This window comes from Nipponia nippon, unplaced genomic scaffold, assembly GCF_047370975.1.
Source record: "Nipponia nippon isolate SJK-2023a ecotype South Korea unplaced genomic scaffold, ASM4737097v1 scaffold_12, whole genome shotgun sequence".
Lineage (NCBI taxonomy): Eukaryota > Metazoa > Chordata > Aves > Pelecaniformes > Threskiornithidae > Nipponia > Nipponia nippon.
The window spans coordinates 12,765,849-12,785,971 of NW_028262313.1; the positions used below are offsets into that span (position 1 = coordinate 12,765,849).

Here is a 20,123-nt window from a genome sequence, read left to right on the forward strand (position 1 = left end):
AGAAAATCCTGGAAGGGAAAGAAAAGTCATTCTGCCCCCTTGGAGCCGATGGTGTCTAAGAAGAGCAAGTACAGCCCAGGATCACTGTTTCTATTTGCCCCTGCGAAGCCGGAGCGGGCTCTGTAAAGGGAGGGTGCAGGCAGTGCCAGGGCCAGGCTTAGCTCTGGGGCACCCCCATCTATTCCTTGCTGCCCATGGGACCCATTTTGAAAGGCTCAGGTGAATTTGTGTGGCTCCAAACAGCCAAGGATGTGCTAACTTGTCCCATGCTCTCCCTGAGCCCAGAAGAGGGAGAGTGATGCTGAGGGAGGTCCTGGGTTAGCCAGGACAGTCCTTGAGCAGTGGAGGTTGTGCCCGCGGTGTTTTGTCTTGGATTTCTACCCGGAGAGGGAACTTTCTCCTGTATTTCCCTCCAGAGCCCAGGAAGATGCTTCTCCTCCTGCCCGCCCCCATGCCAGCCCCAGCCCCAGCTCGCCCAGGTCCCAGGGACCAGGGGACAGCGTCTGACCCAGCTGCTCCAAGCCCTGTTCCCGGGCTGGCAGGACCCTTCCCATGGCCAGCGGATGCCAGCTGTGGCAGGGCTCTCCCAAGGGATGAGCAAGTGGGCACTGGGGAGGTGATGGCTGGGCTGGGCAACAAAAGGACAGCAGTGAGAGGCCCCCGGGGTGGCATTACTGTCACAGCACCTCGTGCCCAAGGCCCAAGGCACAGAGATCATGCTGTGGTGTTTCCTGGAGAGCAAACCCAATGGTAGGACCAAGAGGTGGGTGTGAGAGATGCAGACATTTCCTACCCGGCACCCAATGCCTCTCCCGAGTCACAGATGCAGGGGCAGCTCTCAGAGAGAGTCCCCTGTGCAGCTGAGCCAGGCAGAAACAACCCATGAACACCACACGGGCTCCTCTCCCTGGGTGGCTCTGGGGACAGGGGACTCATTTACCGCTCCAGATGCTATATTTACTTTGGTGATGCTGCTGTGCAGCCCCTCCGTGCCAGCAGCTGCACAGGGAGAATCAGCCTTGCTCCCTGGGGATGGCAAGGTGATGAGACATGGGGACGGATGAGATGCCTTTGCTAGGATGCAACGTGCAGCAGGGACCCCAGGACAGCCACCCCAGAGCCCATAACAGCATGGGAGGCAGAGGACGGAGTGGGCGAGCGAACCTGGGGTCACACTAGGCTCCTCACAGCACCATTCTCTGCAGCCACATGACCACCACCACCGGGGTGGCACCCAGCATGCTGTCCTCCTCCAGCGATGGCTTCGTTGGCACTGTGACACCCATGAGCTCTGTGGGATGCAGGTACCATCCCTGCAGCCCCGCACCCTGACTCCCGCAGCCAAGATTTCCCTGGGAAGCAGCTGCTGCCTGAGCTGCTGCTGTTTGCATGTGTGCAGCAGCAGGAGGATTTGCCGTCTAACTAAACAAATCCTTCATCTCCACCGCCAAGGCAGTGCTGGGGGGGAAGTGGCAGGGGGGCACAGGGCTGGGGGATTGGTTTCTTATTCCTTCTCCCCCCTGCTTGTCAACTGATGCTGCAGATGTGTAACTCTTTGTTTTCCAAACTTGTGCCTCCCGGGGGTCTCTAGTAGAAAGAAAAAAAAAATCTGGTCCAATTAGGCCAAGGCAGGCGGCCTGGGGTTAGTGCCATGCAACGCTACTGCACGTTTTGCTTGCGGTGATCTCCTTCCGATTTCATGCTTGGAGACCGCTGGGGCTGAGGACAGGAGAGCCACAGAGGCGAGAACAGCAAACAGAGCTCATCAAACCCCGCAAGCGCTCCTGCCGCAGCGAGGGATGCGCATCACCATGGCAACCGTGGCCAAGGATGCACACAGCCGGGTACCCCAAAGAGGGGAGGAGAGTGGGAGACCACGCTGACCCTGGCCCACATGCCCCACCTGCCTTTGCTGATACAGCACCCCTTAGCCCAGCACTGGCCGAGGCATCAATTTTGCAGACCAGCTTCCCTCCTTCCCAGGCTCAGGCAAGGCAAAGAGCTGCGGGGGGTGGGGCTAGGGGAGGCAGAGGTTACGGGCTGGGGGGTCTTGCAGTGTCAAAATCCAGTAGATTTTCCCCAGGGTAATTGGAAATGCTTGAGACAACCAGAGCAGGGGTCAGGCCAGTGCTGTTGCCCCCAGCACTGCTCCCCGCAGCCCATCGGCAGATCCCAATCCCATCCGATCCCCATCCTCGCCAAGCAGGGCCATTTCTGGGAGCAGAGATGGGAGCATCCTCAGCCAAGACAGAGCTTTATTCCAGTCCAGGCTTTCTCCCTGTAATTCCCCTCCTTCACTTCCAGCATCAGGAGGGAATCAGTCTGCACCACGGGGCGATTTGGCAACAAGGCAGGCAGCAAAGGGGTGACCCATGGGAAAAGAGAAAGGACATGAAGATGGGAAAGGGCCAGGCCACCCTGGGGGAGCGAGGTGCCCACTGAGGGTTTTAGCATCTGTGTCAGGCTTTGCCGCTTGCCCCAAGAGTCTCACTTGACACTTATCTAAATTAAATCTCCTCGTTCAGCGTGCCTGGCTTGCCAAGGTCACAGGATCAGCCAGTACTGTTGCTCCAGCCTTCCCTCTGTCTGCAGTTCCCTCCATGCTTGCTCTATCTGCAAATACGATCCACATAATTTACCCAAAGCAGAGGACCACTGGTGCCAGGAAGCACAACGTCTGCAGCCCATGGATGGGAAAAGGCGAGTTAGGACCATCTAGGGGCTGGGGGCACATTTCCTTAGCACAGGCAGCAGCCCCACAGCCACAGTGATGGGCTGAGCTCCTCAAGCCTCACTGCCCCTTGTTGGGGAAAGGAGCCTTGCTGCAGCACCCCACCCACAAGCTGGTCCCCAGATGGACCAGACGCACCCTGAAGAGCACCCAGATGAGCCAGTGTGACTCTCCAGGATCAGCAAAGGACCCAGTGCTGGGCTGAAACACAGCTCAGAGAGGTCACTGAGGATGCTCTCCCCCCACAGAGTATTTTGGGGACTGCTAGCTGAGCGGTTGCATCTGGCACAGCCCTGGAGAGAGGTGCCAGGTCACCTTGGAGCAGGAAGAAAGAAGAGATGACCTCTGCACCTGGCTGCTCAGGGAGCGGGAGGGCCAGCCCCATGGCTGCTGCGGGGCCACCCCAGCCCCACCAGCTGGCTGCCCTTGGCCAGTCACAAAGCACAGAGCATCCCTCCGCAGCCACTGCACGCAGCACCTGCCCCACGCCGCACCAACAGCAGGGGTATTTTTAGCCTGGAAAAGCGCCACAAAATCATAGAGTGACATTAGCTGGAATTGGTATGAATGTCTCGGTTCACCTTGCAATCTTCTCCAGGTCACGCTGCCTGGCTTGGAGAGGCACCGGGTCCCGCTGGCACCGTCACATAAGCACCAAGCACCCACTGGGCTCCCCAGCACCGTCACCATACTGTCGCCTCCTCCCAGGCCACAGTGCCACCTTTCCCTAGGAGCAGCTCCAGATCCCCCTGGCACCCCATGATCTTCCTGGGCCACTGGAGGGGACATCCTGCCCTGTCCTGCTGGCGGCTACACCTGAACCCAGTGTCCACTTGCCCTGCTGAGATGTGGTGGGGGTTCGGGCTCTCTGCCCATGCTCTGGTGCCAGCAGGGCCACAGTCTCACCGTCAAAGCACCACCACAGGTACTCATCCCTTAGCCATGCATTTATTGCCCTGAGAGTATTTTTGCTCCTGCTGGGAAAGGAAAGCACCCACAGCCCATTATACAGCTTCTCTGGGGAAAGGCAGGGACCAGCACGACACTGGGCAACCAGACGGTGTGCCATTAAATGAGAATGAAGCGCCCAAGCAGGGTGCACACCAGGCAGCCAGGAAGAGCCACAGGCTGGCAGCAATGCACAGCCACCCGCCAGAATGTGTTGTCCCCGGCATTAATTTCACACCCTGTTAGATGCCTCAAGATGTTTGCTTCGGGGGAGCCTGCCACTGTGTCCACCCCAGGGCAGAGGGGCTGTCCTCTCCCCAAATGCAGGTACACTATTTGTTTTGCTGCTTTCCTTAGAAACAGTGATGAGACTGTATCTGCTTTCCCTTGTTTTCACTGGGCGGAGGATTAAAAAATGGAAAGGGAAGCTGGCATAGCCCTAAACTGAAGGCACAGAGGCCTTGAATCTTTCACAAGGAGCACTTTGCTCCCAGCGCTCATTAAGCATTTAAGCAATCGGTACAAACCAAAAGCGCACAGCAGTGCTTGCACTCTGGCTGGCTGGCAGAGCCCTCTGCACTCAGCATCTCTGTTTCACGCCTTGGTTTCTGCAAAAAAATCCCAGTCCTAGGGCAAAAGAGAGAGGAGGATGTCCAGAGCTGGCTGGGTTGGCTGGGAGCCTTGGGAGAGGGGAAGGAAGGCAAGATGGAATTACGAGACAGAGGATGGAGGTGCCTGCTGTGTCTCTAATTAAAATAAGCAGAGTCTCCTAGAGCATCTGCCTCTGCCCCTGATTAACTGCAGAGTTGTTATCCTGGCCATGGCGGGAGGCTGGCCTGCATGCCGGCCCTCACCGGGGCTGGGGCTGCAAGATGCAGAGCACACGACACCCCTCAAAATGGGAGCTGCCTCTAAGTTGCTGTCAAACCTTCCCCGGAGCCCCCCGCCCTCCGAGCCTGCTGGAGGGGAGCTGGAGCAGGTTGCTTCAAGCCCACCACAAACCTGTGCCCAGCTGAAGCTGCTGCCCCTCCTGGTGCTGCGGGTTCTCCTGGCTCCGGGGCAAAGGTGGGGCTCGAGCTGACTCCGAAGGACAGACTGAGGAGCAGCATGGGCAGCAGCAGCCTGGCCCCCGGCACCCCGTGTGGGGCTGCCGGCAGGGGAGCCCAGGGGGGCTTTGTGGCCCTGCTCGAAGAGCAAAGCACGCTCCTTCACCCGCTGCCCTCCCTCCCCCTCCACCCCCAACACAAATAGCACAGAATTGATCTTACAGGCAACTGTTCATCCTGAAACTGAGCTTCAGCACCTCTGAACCTTTCCTCTGGGAAAAAAACAAACCTGTTTTCAAGGAGTTGAATCACTCAGCCACTCAGAATTGTGTTGTCTGCAAATGCACTACAGGGTTTATCAGGCAGGATTAAATATATAGATATGGCAATGCGGGGGCTGAGCAGCAGAGAGGGGTCGTGATCTAGGCGGTGTGGATTGGCACAGCCCTCCTCCAGCCTCTGGATCCAGGCAGGTTTGTGGCGGGTAAGAGTCCGGCCCCAGGGAACAGTTTGACGTGGGCTCAGAGACAGCGGAGGGAAAGGGAAAAAAAGAGATCACACTTTCCTCCCTGTCTCAGCAACCCCAGCCTCTGCTGCCTGCATCTCTCCTGTTAGCAGAGCCTGGCACCATGACGGGGACAGCTTTGGGGCAGGGACAGGGGGATCCCCAGAGAGGGCCATGCCAATGCCAGCCCTGGGGACAGCACCAGGCTGCTGGTGCCCACACCCCTGGTCACAGTGTGGACCTTGCCCCTCGCGGCATTGCTGCCCAGGGAGAGCGGCCGCAGGGCAGCCTGGCGGTGGATGCTTGTCTCCGGGACCCCATCGCTGGCAGCTGCCTGCTGGCTCGCATCTTTGCTGTTTACAGAAACACCACCTCGCGCTCTGATTTGAGGAACGTGGGGGAGAAGCCTGTTCTTGTCACTCCCGAAAATCCCCTGGCCAGGATGCAGCCCAGTGCCTGGGGTCCCTTGGGCACAGCCGGGCTCTGCCTTTACGGCTCCTGTTCCAATCCCCCTGACCTGGCTGGCAACAAATCAGTGCAGCCTTCACCTTCCCAATGGGATGCTCGCTGCCTTCATTTTCTCAGAGCTTATTTTCAGCACGGCTTTGCTCCTTGCAGCACTGGCTGCCTGCAGAGCTGCAAGATGGGCAGGAGGGCTACGGCTGCACTGTCCCCTGCAGCCTTGCCTGTCAAGGAGCCGTGTTGCCGCATTGGCTTTGCTAGCCTCTCCAAGGGCCTCGTTAGCTCGGCCCCAGTGCCCTGCTGACTGCAGCACGTGCGGCCGAGGCTTGTAGCTAGTTATCTTGAGAGCCTGTGCTCATGGCCACCTGCAGAACTGGCCCCATGGCCATTCCAACCATCCCCAGGCCCCTCGGCGGATGCGGGTGCGGATGCAGGCATGCCACGCGGGTGCCTCAGTTTCCCCAGAGGGCAGAGAGCATGCGGCTGGCTCCCCGCCTCCCGATGGTGTCAGGTCCACTTAGCTCGGACAGTCTCTGGAAGAGGAGCTGTCGCACAGTGTGCATTTGCTCTGCGCCCCAGGGCTCCAGATCCTGCCTTGCGCCTCACAGCACCATGGCCCCATAAACATTAATGGCAACAGTAATCAGAGGAGACTTCTCCCAGCTCCTGGTGCTGGGAGAGCCAATGAGTGGGGATGAGGACTTCTGCACGCTGCCTCACAGCTAAGTGCCCACTGCCTACAGCCCCCTGTCCTCTCCCCTGCACTGGACAAGGTGCCCCAGGCTCGGCTTCACACAACCAGCCCTCACTCACACTGCCTCCCTACAGCAAACTCAGCGGGGAGCTCTGGAAATCCTGTGCTGGCTTTCTGCCGAGGAGAAGCCAGCGCAGACCCAAGCCTGCCACTTGCCTTGAGGAAAGCGGGCACGGAGGCTACCACGCTCTTCTCCTCCTCCGCTGAGATCCTCCTCTGTGGACCCCTGCAGCAATGGTTTTGTACAGCGGCTCCTAGCCGTTACCAAACTGTAATTAATACAAATAAACAAGATGAGCCAGCCACAGTAGGGTGAACGGAAACCTGAATGACATATCCGCTGGGAATCATTTATTCTGCGCTTTTCTCTTTGTTTTAATACTATTCACTTCCTCGCAAATTAATCACAGATTGCCTAGGACCAGAGGCGACTCTGTGGCTCAGCCAGGTGGCCCCAGGGGACAGGGCAGAGGCAGCCGAACAGCCAGAGTCCCAGCCCTGCCTATGCCGCCCTGGTTAACAAGCAGCTCCCCTCCCTCTGCCTCAGTTTCCCTCTCCCAGCCAGCCACTGCAGCTCCCCCCATCATGCAGCAATGACTGTCCATCCTGCCTTCTCCAAGGAGCTCACCTGCCCCTACCGAGGGACAGGATTGCCCATCCGCTGAGCCTCTGGGGAAGGCAGGCACAGGGGTCCCAGCAGCAGGGCTGAGCCCCCCGGGGTCTGTGCCCCAGCCTGCCTGCGGGCCCTGGACTGCGGCCCTGGGGCAGGCACCGCCAGGCCAGGCAGAAGGGGGAAGGAGCCCGGCTGTTCCCAGCCGCTCCCTCCCGCTCAGACGGGCAGTACCACCAGGGCATCCCTCAGCCCCAGCGCATCCCTCGATCCCAGCACGTCCCTTGTCCTCGGAGCATCCCTCAGCCCCGCACATCTTTTGATCAGCCCCGGCACGTCCCCCAGCGCCGGCGCACCCCTCGATCCCAGCGCACCAGCGCATCCCCCGGCCCCCGCGCACCCCCCGACCCCGGTGCGCCCCGGGACCCGGCAAACCCCGCAGGGAGCCGCCTCCCTCCCCAGCACCGGGGCAGGGCCCCGCGCCGAGGAGTCTCCACGGGGGACGTAGGGTCCAGGACGGCCCCGACGGGGCGGCAGAGGTCCCCGAGGCCGTGGGGAGGAGGCGGGCACGGCGGCGGGGAGCCCCCCGCCGCCGTGCCCGCCTCCTCCCCGCCGCGGCGGGCGAGGCTCCGCCCGGCTCCCAGGGCCCGCAGCCGGCCGGCACCCACCCCGCGGCGGGCTCTCGCTCGTCCGGACTATGAGGAGCGGGACCGGGCGGGGGGCGGCGGCAGCGGCGGCGGCACCGGCCCCGGTGCGGCGGGAGCGGGAGCGGGGGCGCCGCCGCCGCCGGCCGGGTCATGCCCGTGCGCCCGGGGCGGCGGGGCTGCGGGCTACGGCGGGATGGGCGCGCTCCGGGCCGGTGCCCTCGCCTTCCTCCTCCTCCTCCTCCTCGGCTGCCTCCTGCCCTGGCGCGGCCCGCTCAGGTGAGCGCACGGCGCGGGTGCTCGGCGCTGCGCGTCCGGCGGGGCGGCCCCCACTCGCGGGCCGTGGGGCTGGGGAGGCCGCTGCTCTCCGCACCGCTCCCCCGGAACCCCCTCCTCCGGCACCCGGACCCCCATCCCCCGGGAGCCACATTTTCCCTCCGCCACCCGGGCATCACCCCCTCTCGGAGATGGATCTCTCCTGCGGAACCCGGGCATCCCCTCCCGGAGGAGCCCCGGGACCCACACCCCCACTCCCGATCCCGACCTCTCTCCAGGGGCTGCTCCCCCTAGCCAGAACCCTCCCAGCCCCGATCCGGACCTCCCTGCAGGCCACCGGAACTCCCCCAAATCTGGCCTGGCCCCCCATTCCCTGGGACCCTGACCCAGCACCCCAGGGACCCACCAGACCTTCTGCCTCCAGCCCCAGCCGCACACAGCTGGGCTCTGCCTGTCCCCAGCAGCCCCTGCCCCAGTGCTGGGTCCCCAATGGTCCCCCTGTCCCCAGGCCAGGTGGGGACCCTTGCCACGGGGGAAGGGATGAGCTGGGCCAGGTGATGGCCCAGGCAGCTCCTTCTCCAGTGCTGCAAAGCCCCTGTGATGCCCAGACCCTCTCCTGGCTGAGGGTGTTTGGGGGGGACCCAGTACAGTCCCTGACTGGATCGCCCAGGTTGGTGGGTCCCCCAGGTCCCGTGGGTGCAGGAACAACTCTTGGTCCACTTGGGTGGAAAATCCAAAGCCCCCAGCTCCCTTTTTTCCTCTCCGGCCACCTTGGGTGCTATCTGGGACAAGGTGGGATGCAGGGGAGAGTGGACCAGGCAAGGAGGGGCTGCTGGGTTTGAGCCCACTCCCTGCCCCCACTCCCGCTCCCACCACTCAGCCAGTATGGCTGGAGCAGTGTGGGGAGGGGGAACCGCAGCATTTGTGGCGGGGAGGGGGGAAATTGTGTCAAAATGTCATCGCTTCATATGTGGAAACCGCTTGTCTCGGGGTGGCATTTTTAGGCAGACGTGAGTGTTTTCCAGTCCCACCATCCCCTCGCTCCACGGAGATGCTGAGCTCCAGGGCCCCACAGTGCCCAGGCCAGGTTAGTGGCAGTCCCCTGGGGCAGGCAGTGCCTGAACTGGGGAGCTGCAGCCAAACCTTGAGAAGAGCCAGGACCCAGGGGCTGTGTGCCAGCATGGTCCTGACAGCGATGCCGCTGGAGGTGGCTGCACCCGGGGTGTTTCCGCACCCCCTGCAGTCCCTAAGGTCCGAGCGTTGCTGAGGCTGCAGATCCGCTGCTGCTCGGCCAGTTAGCTGAGCCTCTTCAAGGAACTAGCTGCTGCGGAGCCAAGGGAGCCTTCCTCCCACATGCTCCAGGGGAGAACCCTCATCCTCCTCTCCATCCAGAAGGATATGGCTCATGGCTATGTGGCAGGCAGAGGTCTGACTTAACTCCTTGTTACCCTGGCCTCTCGCAGCCCTCCTTCCAAAGGCGCGCCTCTCTAATGCAGGTCCTGGAAGGGGAATTTCTCCCAGCCTTTTGCTCTTGGCCTCAGGTCTCGGGTACTCTCTGCTGCCTGTCTCCACTTAAGGGAAAACCTGCCCGGCTGGATCGTTTTGGGGTGGCTGTTGTTGCTGTTTCTGGCTGGCAAGAATGCACATAAGCCCCTCCAGGATAAATCCCGCTCCCCAAGAGGAGATAGGAACAAGGTGTGTTGGTAGGAACAAGGACCCCAGGGGGTCCCAGCTCCCAGCATCATCCTCTGCTTGTGATAATGGGGTTGTAGCTCCAAGCAGGAGCGGGACCCACCAGGGCACCTGGCAGAGTTATGAGGCAGCGTGCAGCAGCACCGGCAGCATGCTCAAAGCTCTCTTTGTGCCTGGACATCTCCAGCTAATTCCTCTCCATCACAGCCACATGCCTGGCAATGTGGTGAGCGAACGTCTCTCGCATTGTTCCTTGAAATGATCATTATAGACTGACAGAAGGAGAGAAACTGGCAGGCTAAGATGCATTCACAAAAATATCCCCTCCAAGGTCAGTTTAAATAAGTCTCCATCATCATTGGGAGCGCTGCGTGGGAGAGCTCATGTCAGCTCTGCGCCACGGCCAGTGCGGAGGTGGGCTTTGCTGCTCCTCTCCTGCCACATCGTCGTGGCCCCTGGCAAGATGTCACAACCCCAGCTGTGCTCCTGGGCATCTCCTCACTCACACCAGGCCAGCCCATGCCTCGGAGCAGGGTATTGTGTCCCCCAAGCCGTGAGTCTCTGACAGATGGGGCACGGATGTTTGCTCAGCAACTCAAGCCGGGGCTGGCGACTGAACCCGGGAGGGACCCTTCCCACTTTCCCCCTCCAGCACCGGCACAGAGCCCAGCTGCCATGCACAAGGCCATTGGCTGCTGCACCCTATCCCCACCACAGCCCTGGAGCCGGGAGGCACCCAGCCCTGCATGCCGTGCCAGGGGACATGGCAGGCAGGGGCTTTGCTGGCAGGGGGACAGGCAAAACACAGGCACATGGCACTCAGGCTGTGGCAGGCGAGGCGGGGAGCCGCCGGGATCACAGCGGAAGGAGGAAGGGGTCCTGGGGTCAGCGCGCTGACTCGGCTCTGGAGCAGATGCAGTGTTGGCACAGTGGCTTCCCCACTTCCTCGCAGGGTGCCGAAATGTGCCTTCAGACCCCTGGTGCCGGCAGGCAGCTAACCTGCCTCCTCTGCCCCGCAGGCTGGTCTCAGGGCGGGAGGAGATGAAAGCTGCTTCCCGAAGCTCGCCCCCGCCCATGTCACCCTCTGATTTCCTGGACAAGCTTATGGGACGAACGTCAAGGTATGACGCCCGGATTCGACCCAACTTCAAAGGTAAGGGGAAGACGTGAGCCTCCCAAACCTGGCAGCGACCCACACTTATGGCTGCCCAAAACCAGGGAATGGGCAGGTATGGGTTTGGGGGCAGGACCCTGACCCACATCCCTCCGTCCCAACACCCTCCCCAGATTCCCAGCTGCTCCTGCAATCACAGCCTCCCTGCGTGTGCCTGCTTTGCCTGACAGCATGGGCAGCTGCAGTGCTTGCAGGGTGTGCTGGGGCTCACCTCAGCACACTACGGGGGTGACCCCAGCGGGCAGGGGGATGCTTGTGTGCATTCATCCATGCAGCGTGCGCAGGAGGCGGCGTCCCCTCGTGTGCCTGTGTGGTGCACGTGTCTCCCCGGCCAGTGGTGAGAGGAGGCTTCATGCTGTTTTCCAGGTCCGCCTGTCAACGTGACATGCAACATCTTCATCAACAGCTTCAGCTCCGTCACCGAGACCACCATGGTGAGGGTTTTGTCAGGGTGACGGGCTCCTCTCCCAGCGCCTCGGTGCTGGTGGTGGCTGTGGGTCCCGGTGCCTCAGCCCATGGCCGTGCTCACAGGGATCCTGTGAGCCCTTCTTCGAAGCCAGCCCTAGCACTGCGGTGGGGACATGCAGAGCCATAGCAAGTGGCTGTGGCTTTTCTGGGGTCAGTTAACTAGAGCTTGGCTGTGTGGGCTACATTCCCTGTGCCTGAGCTGGGAGAAACACCCCAAAGGGTCAGAGCGAGGCAGCTGGCAGTAGCTCCCTGCTCTTCACAGGCTCGGCAGGTGCTGTACAACGCAAACAAGCTCTGTTTCCCCGCCATCCCCAGCCTCCTTGGGTGCATGAGGAACTCCTCTGAGGAAGACCCAAGGCTAAAGGTTCCCTATTTGTGCTGCTGCAAAGCCTTAATACCATCAACCTTCACATCAACCCCCTCCCAGAGGGCCACAGAGCCCTGTGAGGAACGCTGCAGGTGGCAGCTACAGGTTCTCCTCCTCCTCTCGGCTGCTGTGGCTGTGTCTTTTTAATTTCCCCTGGCTGCCGACAGCGTGGGAAGGCTCCTGAGCTACCCCTGGCCTGTGCATGGTTAGTGTCAGGCAGGCAGCACCTGCAAGGCTGAGCCTCGACTGAGACCCCTTCCACATCCTCCTCCATCTTCTCCTTCCTCCTCCTCCTCCTCCCCGGGCACCGTGGGGTGCTCCCGGCTGATGCGGTGCCCTCTGTCCCAGGACTACCGGGTGAACGTCTTCCTGCGGCAGCAGTGGAACGACCCCCGCCTGGCTTACCGCGAGTACCCCGACGACTCCCTCGACCTCGACCCCTCCATGCTCGACTCCATCTGGAAGCCAGACTTGTTCTTTGCCAATGAGAAAGGGGCCAATTTCCATGAGGTCACCACTGACAACAAGCTCCTGCGCATCTTCAAGAATGGCAACGTGCTCTACAGCATTAGGTAGAACCCTTCTCCTCCGGTGCAGCGCCCAAGTGGGGGGGGTGAAGCTTTTCTCTTACCTCCCATGGAGCAGCTTTCCCCCCCAGGACTGCCCCAGCCCCCAGCAACCCCCTCCTTTCCTCTGCCTCCTCCAGGCTGACGCTGGTCCTGTCCTGCCCCATGGACCTCAAGAACTTCCCCATGGACATCCAGACGTGCACCATGCAGCTGGAGAGCTGTGAGTACCTGGGGGGGGGGGGGTTCAAGCTGTGCTTTGTCCCCCCCATCCCATCCTATCCTGTCCCATCCCATCCCATCCCAAAGGCTGGCATCTCCCTGCTTCTGAGGGAGGTGAGCAGGAAGGAGCAGTCGTTTGGGGGGGGATGAACAGGGTGTATGTCCCCCTGACCCATGGCTCCCTCCGTCCCCTCCAGTTGGCTACACCATGAATGACCTCATCTTTGAGTGGCTGGAGGAGCAGGAGGCCGTGCAAGTGGCAGAGGGCTTGACGCTCCCACAGTTCATCCTCAGGGATGAGAAAGACCTGGGCTATTGCACCAAGTACTACAACACAGGTGAGCACCCAGGGACCTGCTGCCAGCCCCCCGCCATGGCCCGGGGGCCCCTCTCGCCCATCGGGGCTGTCTTTCCCTGCAGGCAAGTTCACCTGCATCGAGGTGAAGTTCCACCTGGAGAGGCAGATGGGTTACTACCTGATCCAGATGTACATCCCCAGCTTGCTCATTGTCATCCTCTCCTGGGTCTCTTTCTGGATCAACATGGATGCGGCACCGGCCCGGGTGGGCTTGGGCATCACCACTGTGCTCACCATGACCACGCAGAGCGCCGGCTCCCGTGCCTCCCTGCCCAAGGTCAGCACCAGCCCCACGCTGGGCTCCCACACTGCAGCCTGCCCGGGGCACCCAGGGTGCCCACTGCTGCCCCCAGTGCCCTAGGGGCAGGGACAGCCTTCCCTTGGGAATGGCTGGATCCATAGCCTTGCCAGCTGGGGCACCGTGTGTGCCAAGGGGAGGACACAGCGCTGCTTGGCCAGGCGAGCTCTGGCCTGTGTGTCCCAGCTAAGAGGGCTCCTGTGCCCCTTGGCAGCGGGGTGAAGCTGGCAGTGGGGGGGATGAGAGAGGCGAGGGGCAGTGGGTGCCTGAGCCCCCTCTCACCCTCACAGGTCTCCTACGTGAAGGCCATCGATATCTGGATGGCCGTGTGTCTGCTCTTCGTCTTTGCCGCCTTGTTGGAGTACGCAGCCGTCAATTTCGTCTCCCGCCAGCACAAGGAGTTCATGCGCCTGCGCCGGCGCCAGCGGCGGCAGAGGATGGTGAGTCCCTCCTGCCACCACTGTCACGACGTATGCCCATCCTCAGCCACTGAGGGGATACCCTGGGGCTGCAGGGCCAGTTTCTTAGCTGTCGCTGGGGCAGGGCTCGGCGCTGGGCTGTGTCCTGCTGCCTGGGGCTTGCGGCTGGCCCCTCTGGCACATCAGGGACCCACGGGCAGTGCAGTCCTTCTGCCTGCCTGAGCAGCACAGTGTACAACACCCATGGGTGCCCCAGGCCCTGCCAGTACAAACACACCCAGGGTGCCATTCTCCTCCTGCTGGGACATCCTTGGGCTCTGCTTCCTCTAAAAAAGCACAAAAATAAACAGCAAGGAGAGGGGAAATGGCCTTTCCCCTTACCTGCAGCCCCAAACCTGGGCTCCTTGCTGTGCCACAGCAGTGACAGCGGCTCCCTGCTTCATCAGGGTGGTGAAGCACCAAGGGGACCCAGTGGCACCCAGGGATAGGGTCTGAGCTGCAGACAGGAGCACGGCAGGGCCTGGAGAGGCAGGGTCCCACACTTGTGGGACAGCCCTCCCCTCCATCAGCCCATTGGCACAGGAATCAGGCCTGCGAGATGCTCAGGGAAGGCACACGCCTGCCCCACTCTCATTTTCTTGCTGTAAGCGCACTGCGAGGCACCAGACCTCCAAGGAAAACATGAGTACATGTATACACCACACAGGCTCGCAGGGCCCTGTGCAGCCAAATCCCTTCTGCATGTGCTGAAGACGGATCCCAGTGCCTGGGCACTGCTGGGGGGGGCTTTTCCCCCCAACATGGAGCCCCTGTCGCACCCACCATTCCCATCCTGGCACCCAGAGCTGCTGTCCCCAGGGCCGGGGCAGAGCCATAGGTCACCCGCTGTCCTGTTTCTGTTTGGTGCGCACTGCTGGATGCCAAAAGGGCCTGAGCAGCGGGACGGCCAGCCTGGAGTCCCTGCGGCAGCTGAGCGGCCGGCACGGCGGCGAGCACACCTACGCGACGCTCTCACAGCTCTCCAGTTCCCGGGTAAAGCACAACCCTCCAGCAGCCCCCCACACAGTGCAGCACACCCCCAGCCAGCCCCACCCCGCCCCTCCCCAGGAGCCGGCCCCAGGGGCTGTGATTTGCACAGAGCATGTGCCCATAGGATGGAGCTGCCGATCCCTGGGCTGAAAAGAGATTTGAGAGAGGGGTGGGAATGGAGCAGATTTCCGGGGAGACACCGCTGCTCCATGCCTCAGTTTCCCCTTCCGTAAAGCAGGAACAGCACAGCCCTTTGCCAAGGGATGAATGATGCTGGGGCAGACTGAATGGCCACTCCTGGGCTGCTGCCCAGCTCCCCAGCCCGTGCCCACAGCTCTGGCAGGGTGAGGTCTCTGCCTGCCCGGCTTTCCTGGCGCAGGCAGGTTTGAGGCACTTGTGGCTGCCTGCAGTAGCTCCAGCACAGGTAGTTGCTCAGGGCACACGGGCAATTTACAGCTTCAGGCGTAGGGAAGAGCAGTGGGGCAGGACAGGCTCCCAGGCTGGTGGGGAACTGCTGGGGGATGACTGCAGCGCCAGGGAGATCAGGCCTGGTACATCCTCACCTCCCCGCCCAGCCGGGCTGCCCCAAGCCTTCCCTCCACCACCATCAGCCCTTGGACACTGGGAGAGGCTTCCCGGATCCCCCCAGCACGCTCCCTTGCTCCCTGCCTTTTGCAGTCCCTGAGCACTGACCCCTCGAGATGAGCACCCACCCAACTGGGGTGGGGGGGGGGGGTTGGGGAATGTCTGCAGAGCCCAGGAACCATCTGCCGGCTTAAAACAGAAGAAAGTGCAGCTGCCCTGAGGTGGAGGCTGCAGAGCCACCCTGGGGTGCCGCTTGCAAGGCACTGGGTGCAGCCAGGAGCACCCTGGGTTGCTGCTCAGTCAGAGACTGGAGCAGAGCCCTGCTGCCCGCAGCTCCCAGGCCAGCACAGCCTGGGTGCCGCAGCCCGACGGCAAATCCCTCCCACAGACCCTGCAAAGCTGGGCCCAGGGAGCTCCCGGCACCCAGCCTCAGCCCCCAGTAAGCACCCAGGGGCTGCTCCAGCCCAGAGGGCCCAACTGGGGGGACCAGCACTCCCAGTCTGCCATCTCCTCCCCCAAACGCCCTGGCTGGGCCCACTGGCTCCCCGGGCTGGTGGAATAGCTGCTGCCCCCCAGGCCACACAGGGCACCCCAGCTCCCCCTGCCAAGTCCCCCCGGGGGTGGCCGCAAGTGCTCAGCCTGGGGCAGGGGAACAACATGCCATTATAAATGAGAACTCATCTCAGCAATTTGAGCCACTGCTGCTCTTCCCGCTGGGAAATCTTGCTTAGCCGGCGGATTGCTGAGTTAAAGATAGATGCCAGGGCAGAAACTCTCCGCATGAGAGCCCCCTTGCCGGCTGAGCGCTTGTGCAGGCTGACCTCAGCGAGGAGGCTGCTCTCCGCGGTTTGGAGAGCAGTGCCAGTCCGAGATGGCGTTTGGGTTCTGGCACCCAGGGCATGGCACGAGACGCGGGGCTGGCCTGCAGCATGCCACAGGAGAAGAGGTCTACTGCAGCCAGATATGGCACCAGCGGGGCAGAGGGGGGATGAGCCACAGAGACCAAATGAGTGGTCCAGGGGCTCAGTGAGAAGCCAGACGTGCAGCCCAGGCTTGCACGTGCCAGTCCCTCAGCAAATCTTTGCACACACAACCCCCCCCACCAAGGATAAAAGAGCAGGAGGAGGCGAGTTGCTAACCGTGTGCAGCTGTCGGTGGGGAGGAGCATGGACACTGCTGGCCAGAACCCGAGGGGCCTCGAGGTGAGCAGGGCTATGCCGAGAACAATGGTCGTGGGCTGCGACCCGAGGGTGAGGGCAGGCGCCCGGCTCTCATGGCACTTTTGCAGGCTTGATCATGGGCATGCTGCCCTCCTTGCAGACCCCTGCCAGCATGGGGGAGATGGGGTGAACAAGGGCAGAGAGACCAGCAAGCAGTCCAGCTCTCTGAGCCTCCCTCCTCTGCTGCACTGGGCAGCCCTCACCAAGCAGCCATGGGGAGGAACGAGGGTCTGGGCCCTTGGAGGGACTGGGAGACCTTGTAAGTCCTGATGGTAGCCAGGCTCCTGCATCCCTGCCCAGGTCTGGCCCAGGAAGCTGCCTGCCCCCTCCTAATCAGGCATGCTTTTACCCCGCAGCAAACATGGCTGCCACAGCATTGCCTGCACCCCCAAGCTCCCTGCACCCCAATGCACTCTACACCCTTATGTACTCTGCACCCCAGTGCACCCTGCACCCCTGTGCCTTGCACCCCCACACAACCTGCATTCCCTGCACACCCATGTGCCCATCTACCCCCCGCCCCAGTTCAGCCCTGTCCTCCCGGCTGCCAGAGAGCTGGGCTTCCCAAGCCCCCGAGCCGGAGCTGGGAGAAGGCTGGGGAGGGATCAGTGTCAGGCTGCCAGGGTCAGGGTTGCCCTTGGATGCACCCTTAAAACACATCCTGGACAAGGCAGTAGGTCAGTGCTCGCCCCCACACCCCATGCACACTGCTGCCTGCCTCTGCCCGCAGCCTGCCAGCCCTGCGCTTTTGCCTGCACGCTTCAGGCTTTCTGAAAAAGCGCCTAACCTTGCACCGGGCACTTACATGACTGTATCGCCCGGCTGGGGGGTGTACAGGACATGCTGCCACAAGCACCTGCTCGCCCTGCAGTATTGGCACCCATAGGGTGCCCCGGCTGACAGCCTTTCCCTTCGCCAGGAGGAAGAGCTCGTCCGTGAGAGCCGCTTCTACTTGCGAGGCTATGGGCTGGGCCACTGCCTGCAGCCAAAGGACGGGGCTGGGGAGGGCCCTGGCATCTACAGCCCCCCTGCCACCAGCATGCTGCTGCAGGAAGGGGAGAGCCTCCGCAGGCGCTACATCGACCGCGCCAAGCGCATTGACACCATCTCCCGAGCCGTCTTCCCCTTCACCTTCCTGGTCTTCAATATCTTCTACTGGGTCATCTACAAAGTCCTGCGTTCGGAGGACATCCACTCAGTGCCCTGAGGCCCAGAAAAGCATGACTGCCTCTCAGTCTGACCCCCTCAGTGTGTCCGGGCACCATGAGCTCAGCCAGAACTACGTTTCCCTCTGTCCCGGAGCAGCGGCACAGCTGGGCTGGGCCTCAGAGCCTGGACATGTGGCAGCCCCCACGTCCCTTTGGATGCCGAGGCACCGAGGGGGGAGGATCAGTAACCCCAGGTCCCCACAGGCAGTGGGGAGAGGGACCCCTCCTGCATGGTGTCACCCCTGGTACCCGGGGGTGCTGCACGGCTGTGGCGCAGGGGAGCCCCCAATACCTTGGGATGCTGCACGGCTGGTGGCCAGGGAACACCACCTTCCAGCCAAAGACCCTCTGCCTCTCTGGACCTTCCATGTCAGGCTGCTGCTTCTCTGGGCTGCGTCACTGAGCTGTGGGCCACAAGCAGCTAGACAAGAGGCTGCTGTCCTCTCTCCTCCCCTGGTCCAGACCTTGGTTGCAGGAAACATCAGGCAGCACCCCGGCCCGCACCCGGACTGTGTGGGTGCTGGTTGTGGCCCCATAGCTCCCAGCCCAGCAACAGACAGGGCCCTGCAGGCCCCAGCCAGCTCCAACGCACAGCAAAGCTTCAGGGATGCTTCCCTCCCTGCAGAGCCCGGAGCTGCCCATGATGCCCATGGCCACAGGCAGGACTGTGGCAGGGACACCGGGCAGGAGGCTCCATTTCCTCTGAGGAAACACCAGCCCTGGGGCAGACAGCAGGCGAGCCCAGTCCTGCTGACGCTTAAGGGACGCAGACGGCCATTGCAGCCGCAGATGGAAGCCGCGTGGCAACCAGGGAGCCAGCACTGTGCTACCTGCAGGGTAGGGCCCACAGCCCGTCTTCTGAGGGAGATTTTTCAGGATGAAAATAGTGGGGGGAGCTTGGCTGATCCCTTTGGAGGAGTAGAGTGAGTGGTGGCATCCCCAGACTACGGCGTTTGCAGGGCACCACAGTGCCAGCAGGGAGCCGGAGGTGAAAACCACCCCGTTCCTCAGCTTTCTCCCCACCCTGGCATCCCTGGGCAGGTTCACCCCTGCTGCTCCTCCACCAGAGAGGAGAGCACCTGAAACCTCAACAGGACAAGCTCAGCAAGGCCTCCAGCCCTCCAGACCTGGATATCCTCCGTGCTTAGCAGGAAATAAAAGCAGTAGGTGATGTTTATGTAGGTCCTAAAGAGAGAAATGTGTTGATACTCTCCTTTCCCCTTGCTCACAGCCAGCCTGGGGGGGCTCACAGCCCAGCGGGGTCTGTCCCTCCATGGCCCCAGGTGAAGGAGAGGCCCCGGGGTCTTCCAGGCAGGGCAGGATGGTAATGGGATTCACCCCTTTCCTTGGAGGCTGTGGTGCCACCATGGCACGGTGAGGGCTCCGGTGACCCACCTGTCATGGCACAAGGGACCCTGCAGGGCAGGGGGATGTGGGCAGGAGGCCAGCACTGCCTGCTGAAGCCAGACCCAGCCAGAAAACCCCATGGTCCCTGGCCCTGCTCCTCGGGTAGGCATCACCCTCCCCGTCGCACGACTCACTGGGAGCAAAGCCCCACACCCCTGCCCCCTGCCCAGTCCCCCAAACCCTGCAGAGTGCCCAGCCGCATGCATCCATTTCAGATGGGGCAAGCAGAGGAGAACCAGCCCCAGGCCATGCCTGGGACCCACCAGGATGGGCCAAGCCAGCTCCATCCCACCACCACCACCATGCAGGCCTTCCCCACTGTGGGGGTCCCATGGGGCCCCCCCGTGTGTTCAGGCCAGGCTTTGGAGACTTGTTTTTGGGGAGACCCCATTTGGAGGCGGAGGAAGGGGTGCACCTTGGCTTCTTGGCTCACCCGGCACCCAGCCCCCCGAGGCAGTGCTCAACAGGGAGGTGCCAGCACCCAGGCAGCACCCGCAGGCACTGGGTGGCCAAGCCACCCTCTAGCAGTGGTGGGTTTTTAAACAGCATCAACCTTCCTACGCAAATAAAGCCTTTCTGGGATTTTCAGTGGTGTGGTGGGGGTTTGTCTCTGCTGAGGACCCTGCGGCCAGCTCTGGCTCCAGCTGCCGGCAGGGCCCCCCATGTGTGGGAGGGATGTGGGGACAAGGGCACAACAGCCCTGTGAGGACAGGAGCCCTGACCTGCAATTACACCCAGATATCATTACCTCCACAGGTGATTTTTCTGACATAATTGGTGGTGACTGTTGGGTTTTATCTCCCACATGGGAGATGCCACCAGGACTGGGCAGGAGCCCCCTGTGAGCTCCCAGCCCCAAACCCCATCACTCTCCTCCCTCCCCCAGCTCTGTGGGGTGATCCCCGTGGTCACCCAAGCTACTTTCTGCCCCATCCAGGCTTGGCCAGGGGACAGAACCCAAGATGGGGCAGATATGGGGCCGGGGGGGGGACTCCAGCTCCATGGTGGAGCTCAGACACCCGAACATGGGCGAGCACCCCGACGGGCTAGCCTCCCCACACGGTCCCTTTGCGCTGGCTTGCTGGGCGGGCGCCAGCCTTACAGAGCTGCCAGCTGTCCCAGGGGGCTTACGCC

At 62.1% G+C, this 20,123-nt stretch overlaps 1 protein-coding gene across 2 annotated transcripts; it reads left to right on the plus strand.

Annotated features, from left to right (window-relative positions):
* The first annotated feature begins 7,847 nt into the window (after window positions 1-7,847).
* LOC104015354 (glycine receptor subunit alpha-4) lies at window positions 7,848-19,457 on the plus strand. Of its 2 annotated transcripts, XM_087748117.1 has the most exons (10): window positions 7,848-7,979; window positions 10,688-10,821; window positions 11,209-11,276; window positions 12,026-12,249; window positions 12,384-12,466; window positions 12,663-12,803; window positions 12,886-13,100; window positions 13,412-13,561; window positions 14,468-14,572; window positions 17,294-19,457. In XM_087748117.1, the coding sequence occupies exons 1-10, from the start codon at window positions 7,897-7,899 to the stop codon at window positions 17,579-17,581; spliced, it is 1,491 nt and encodes a 496-aa protein (XP_087604243.1). In that variant the 5' UTR covers window positions 7,848-7,896; the 3' UTR covers window positions 17,582-19,457. The 2 variants fall into 2 exon arrangements, with proteins under 2 accessions (XP_087604243.1, XP_087604244.1); XM_087748118.1 differs by lacking the exon at window positions 14,468-14,572 and having other exon boundaries at window positions 17,294-19,455.
* The last annotated feature ends 666 nt before the right edge of the window (window positions 19,458-20,123 follow it).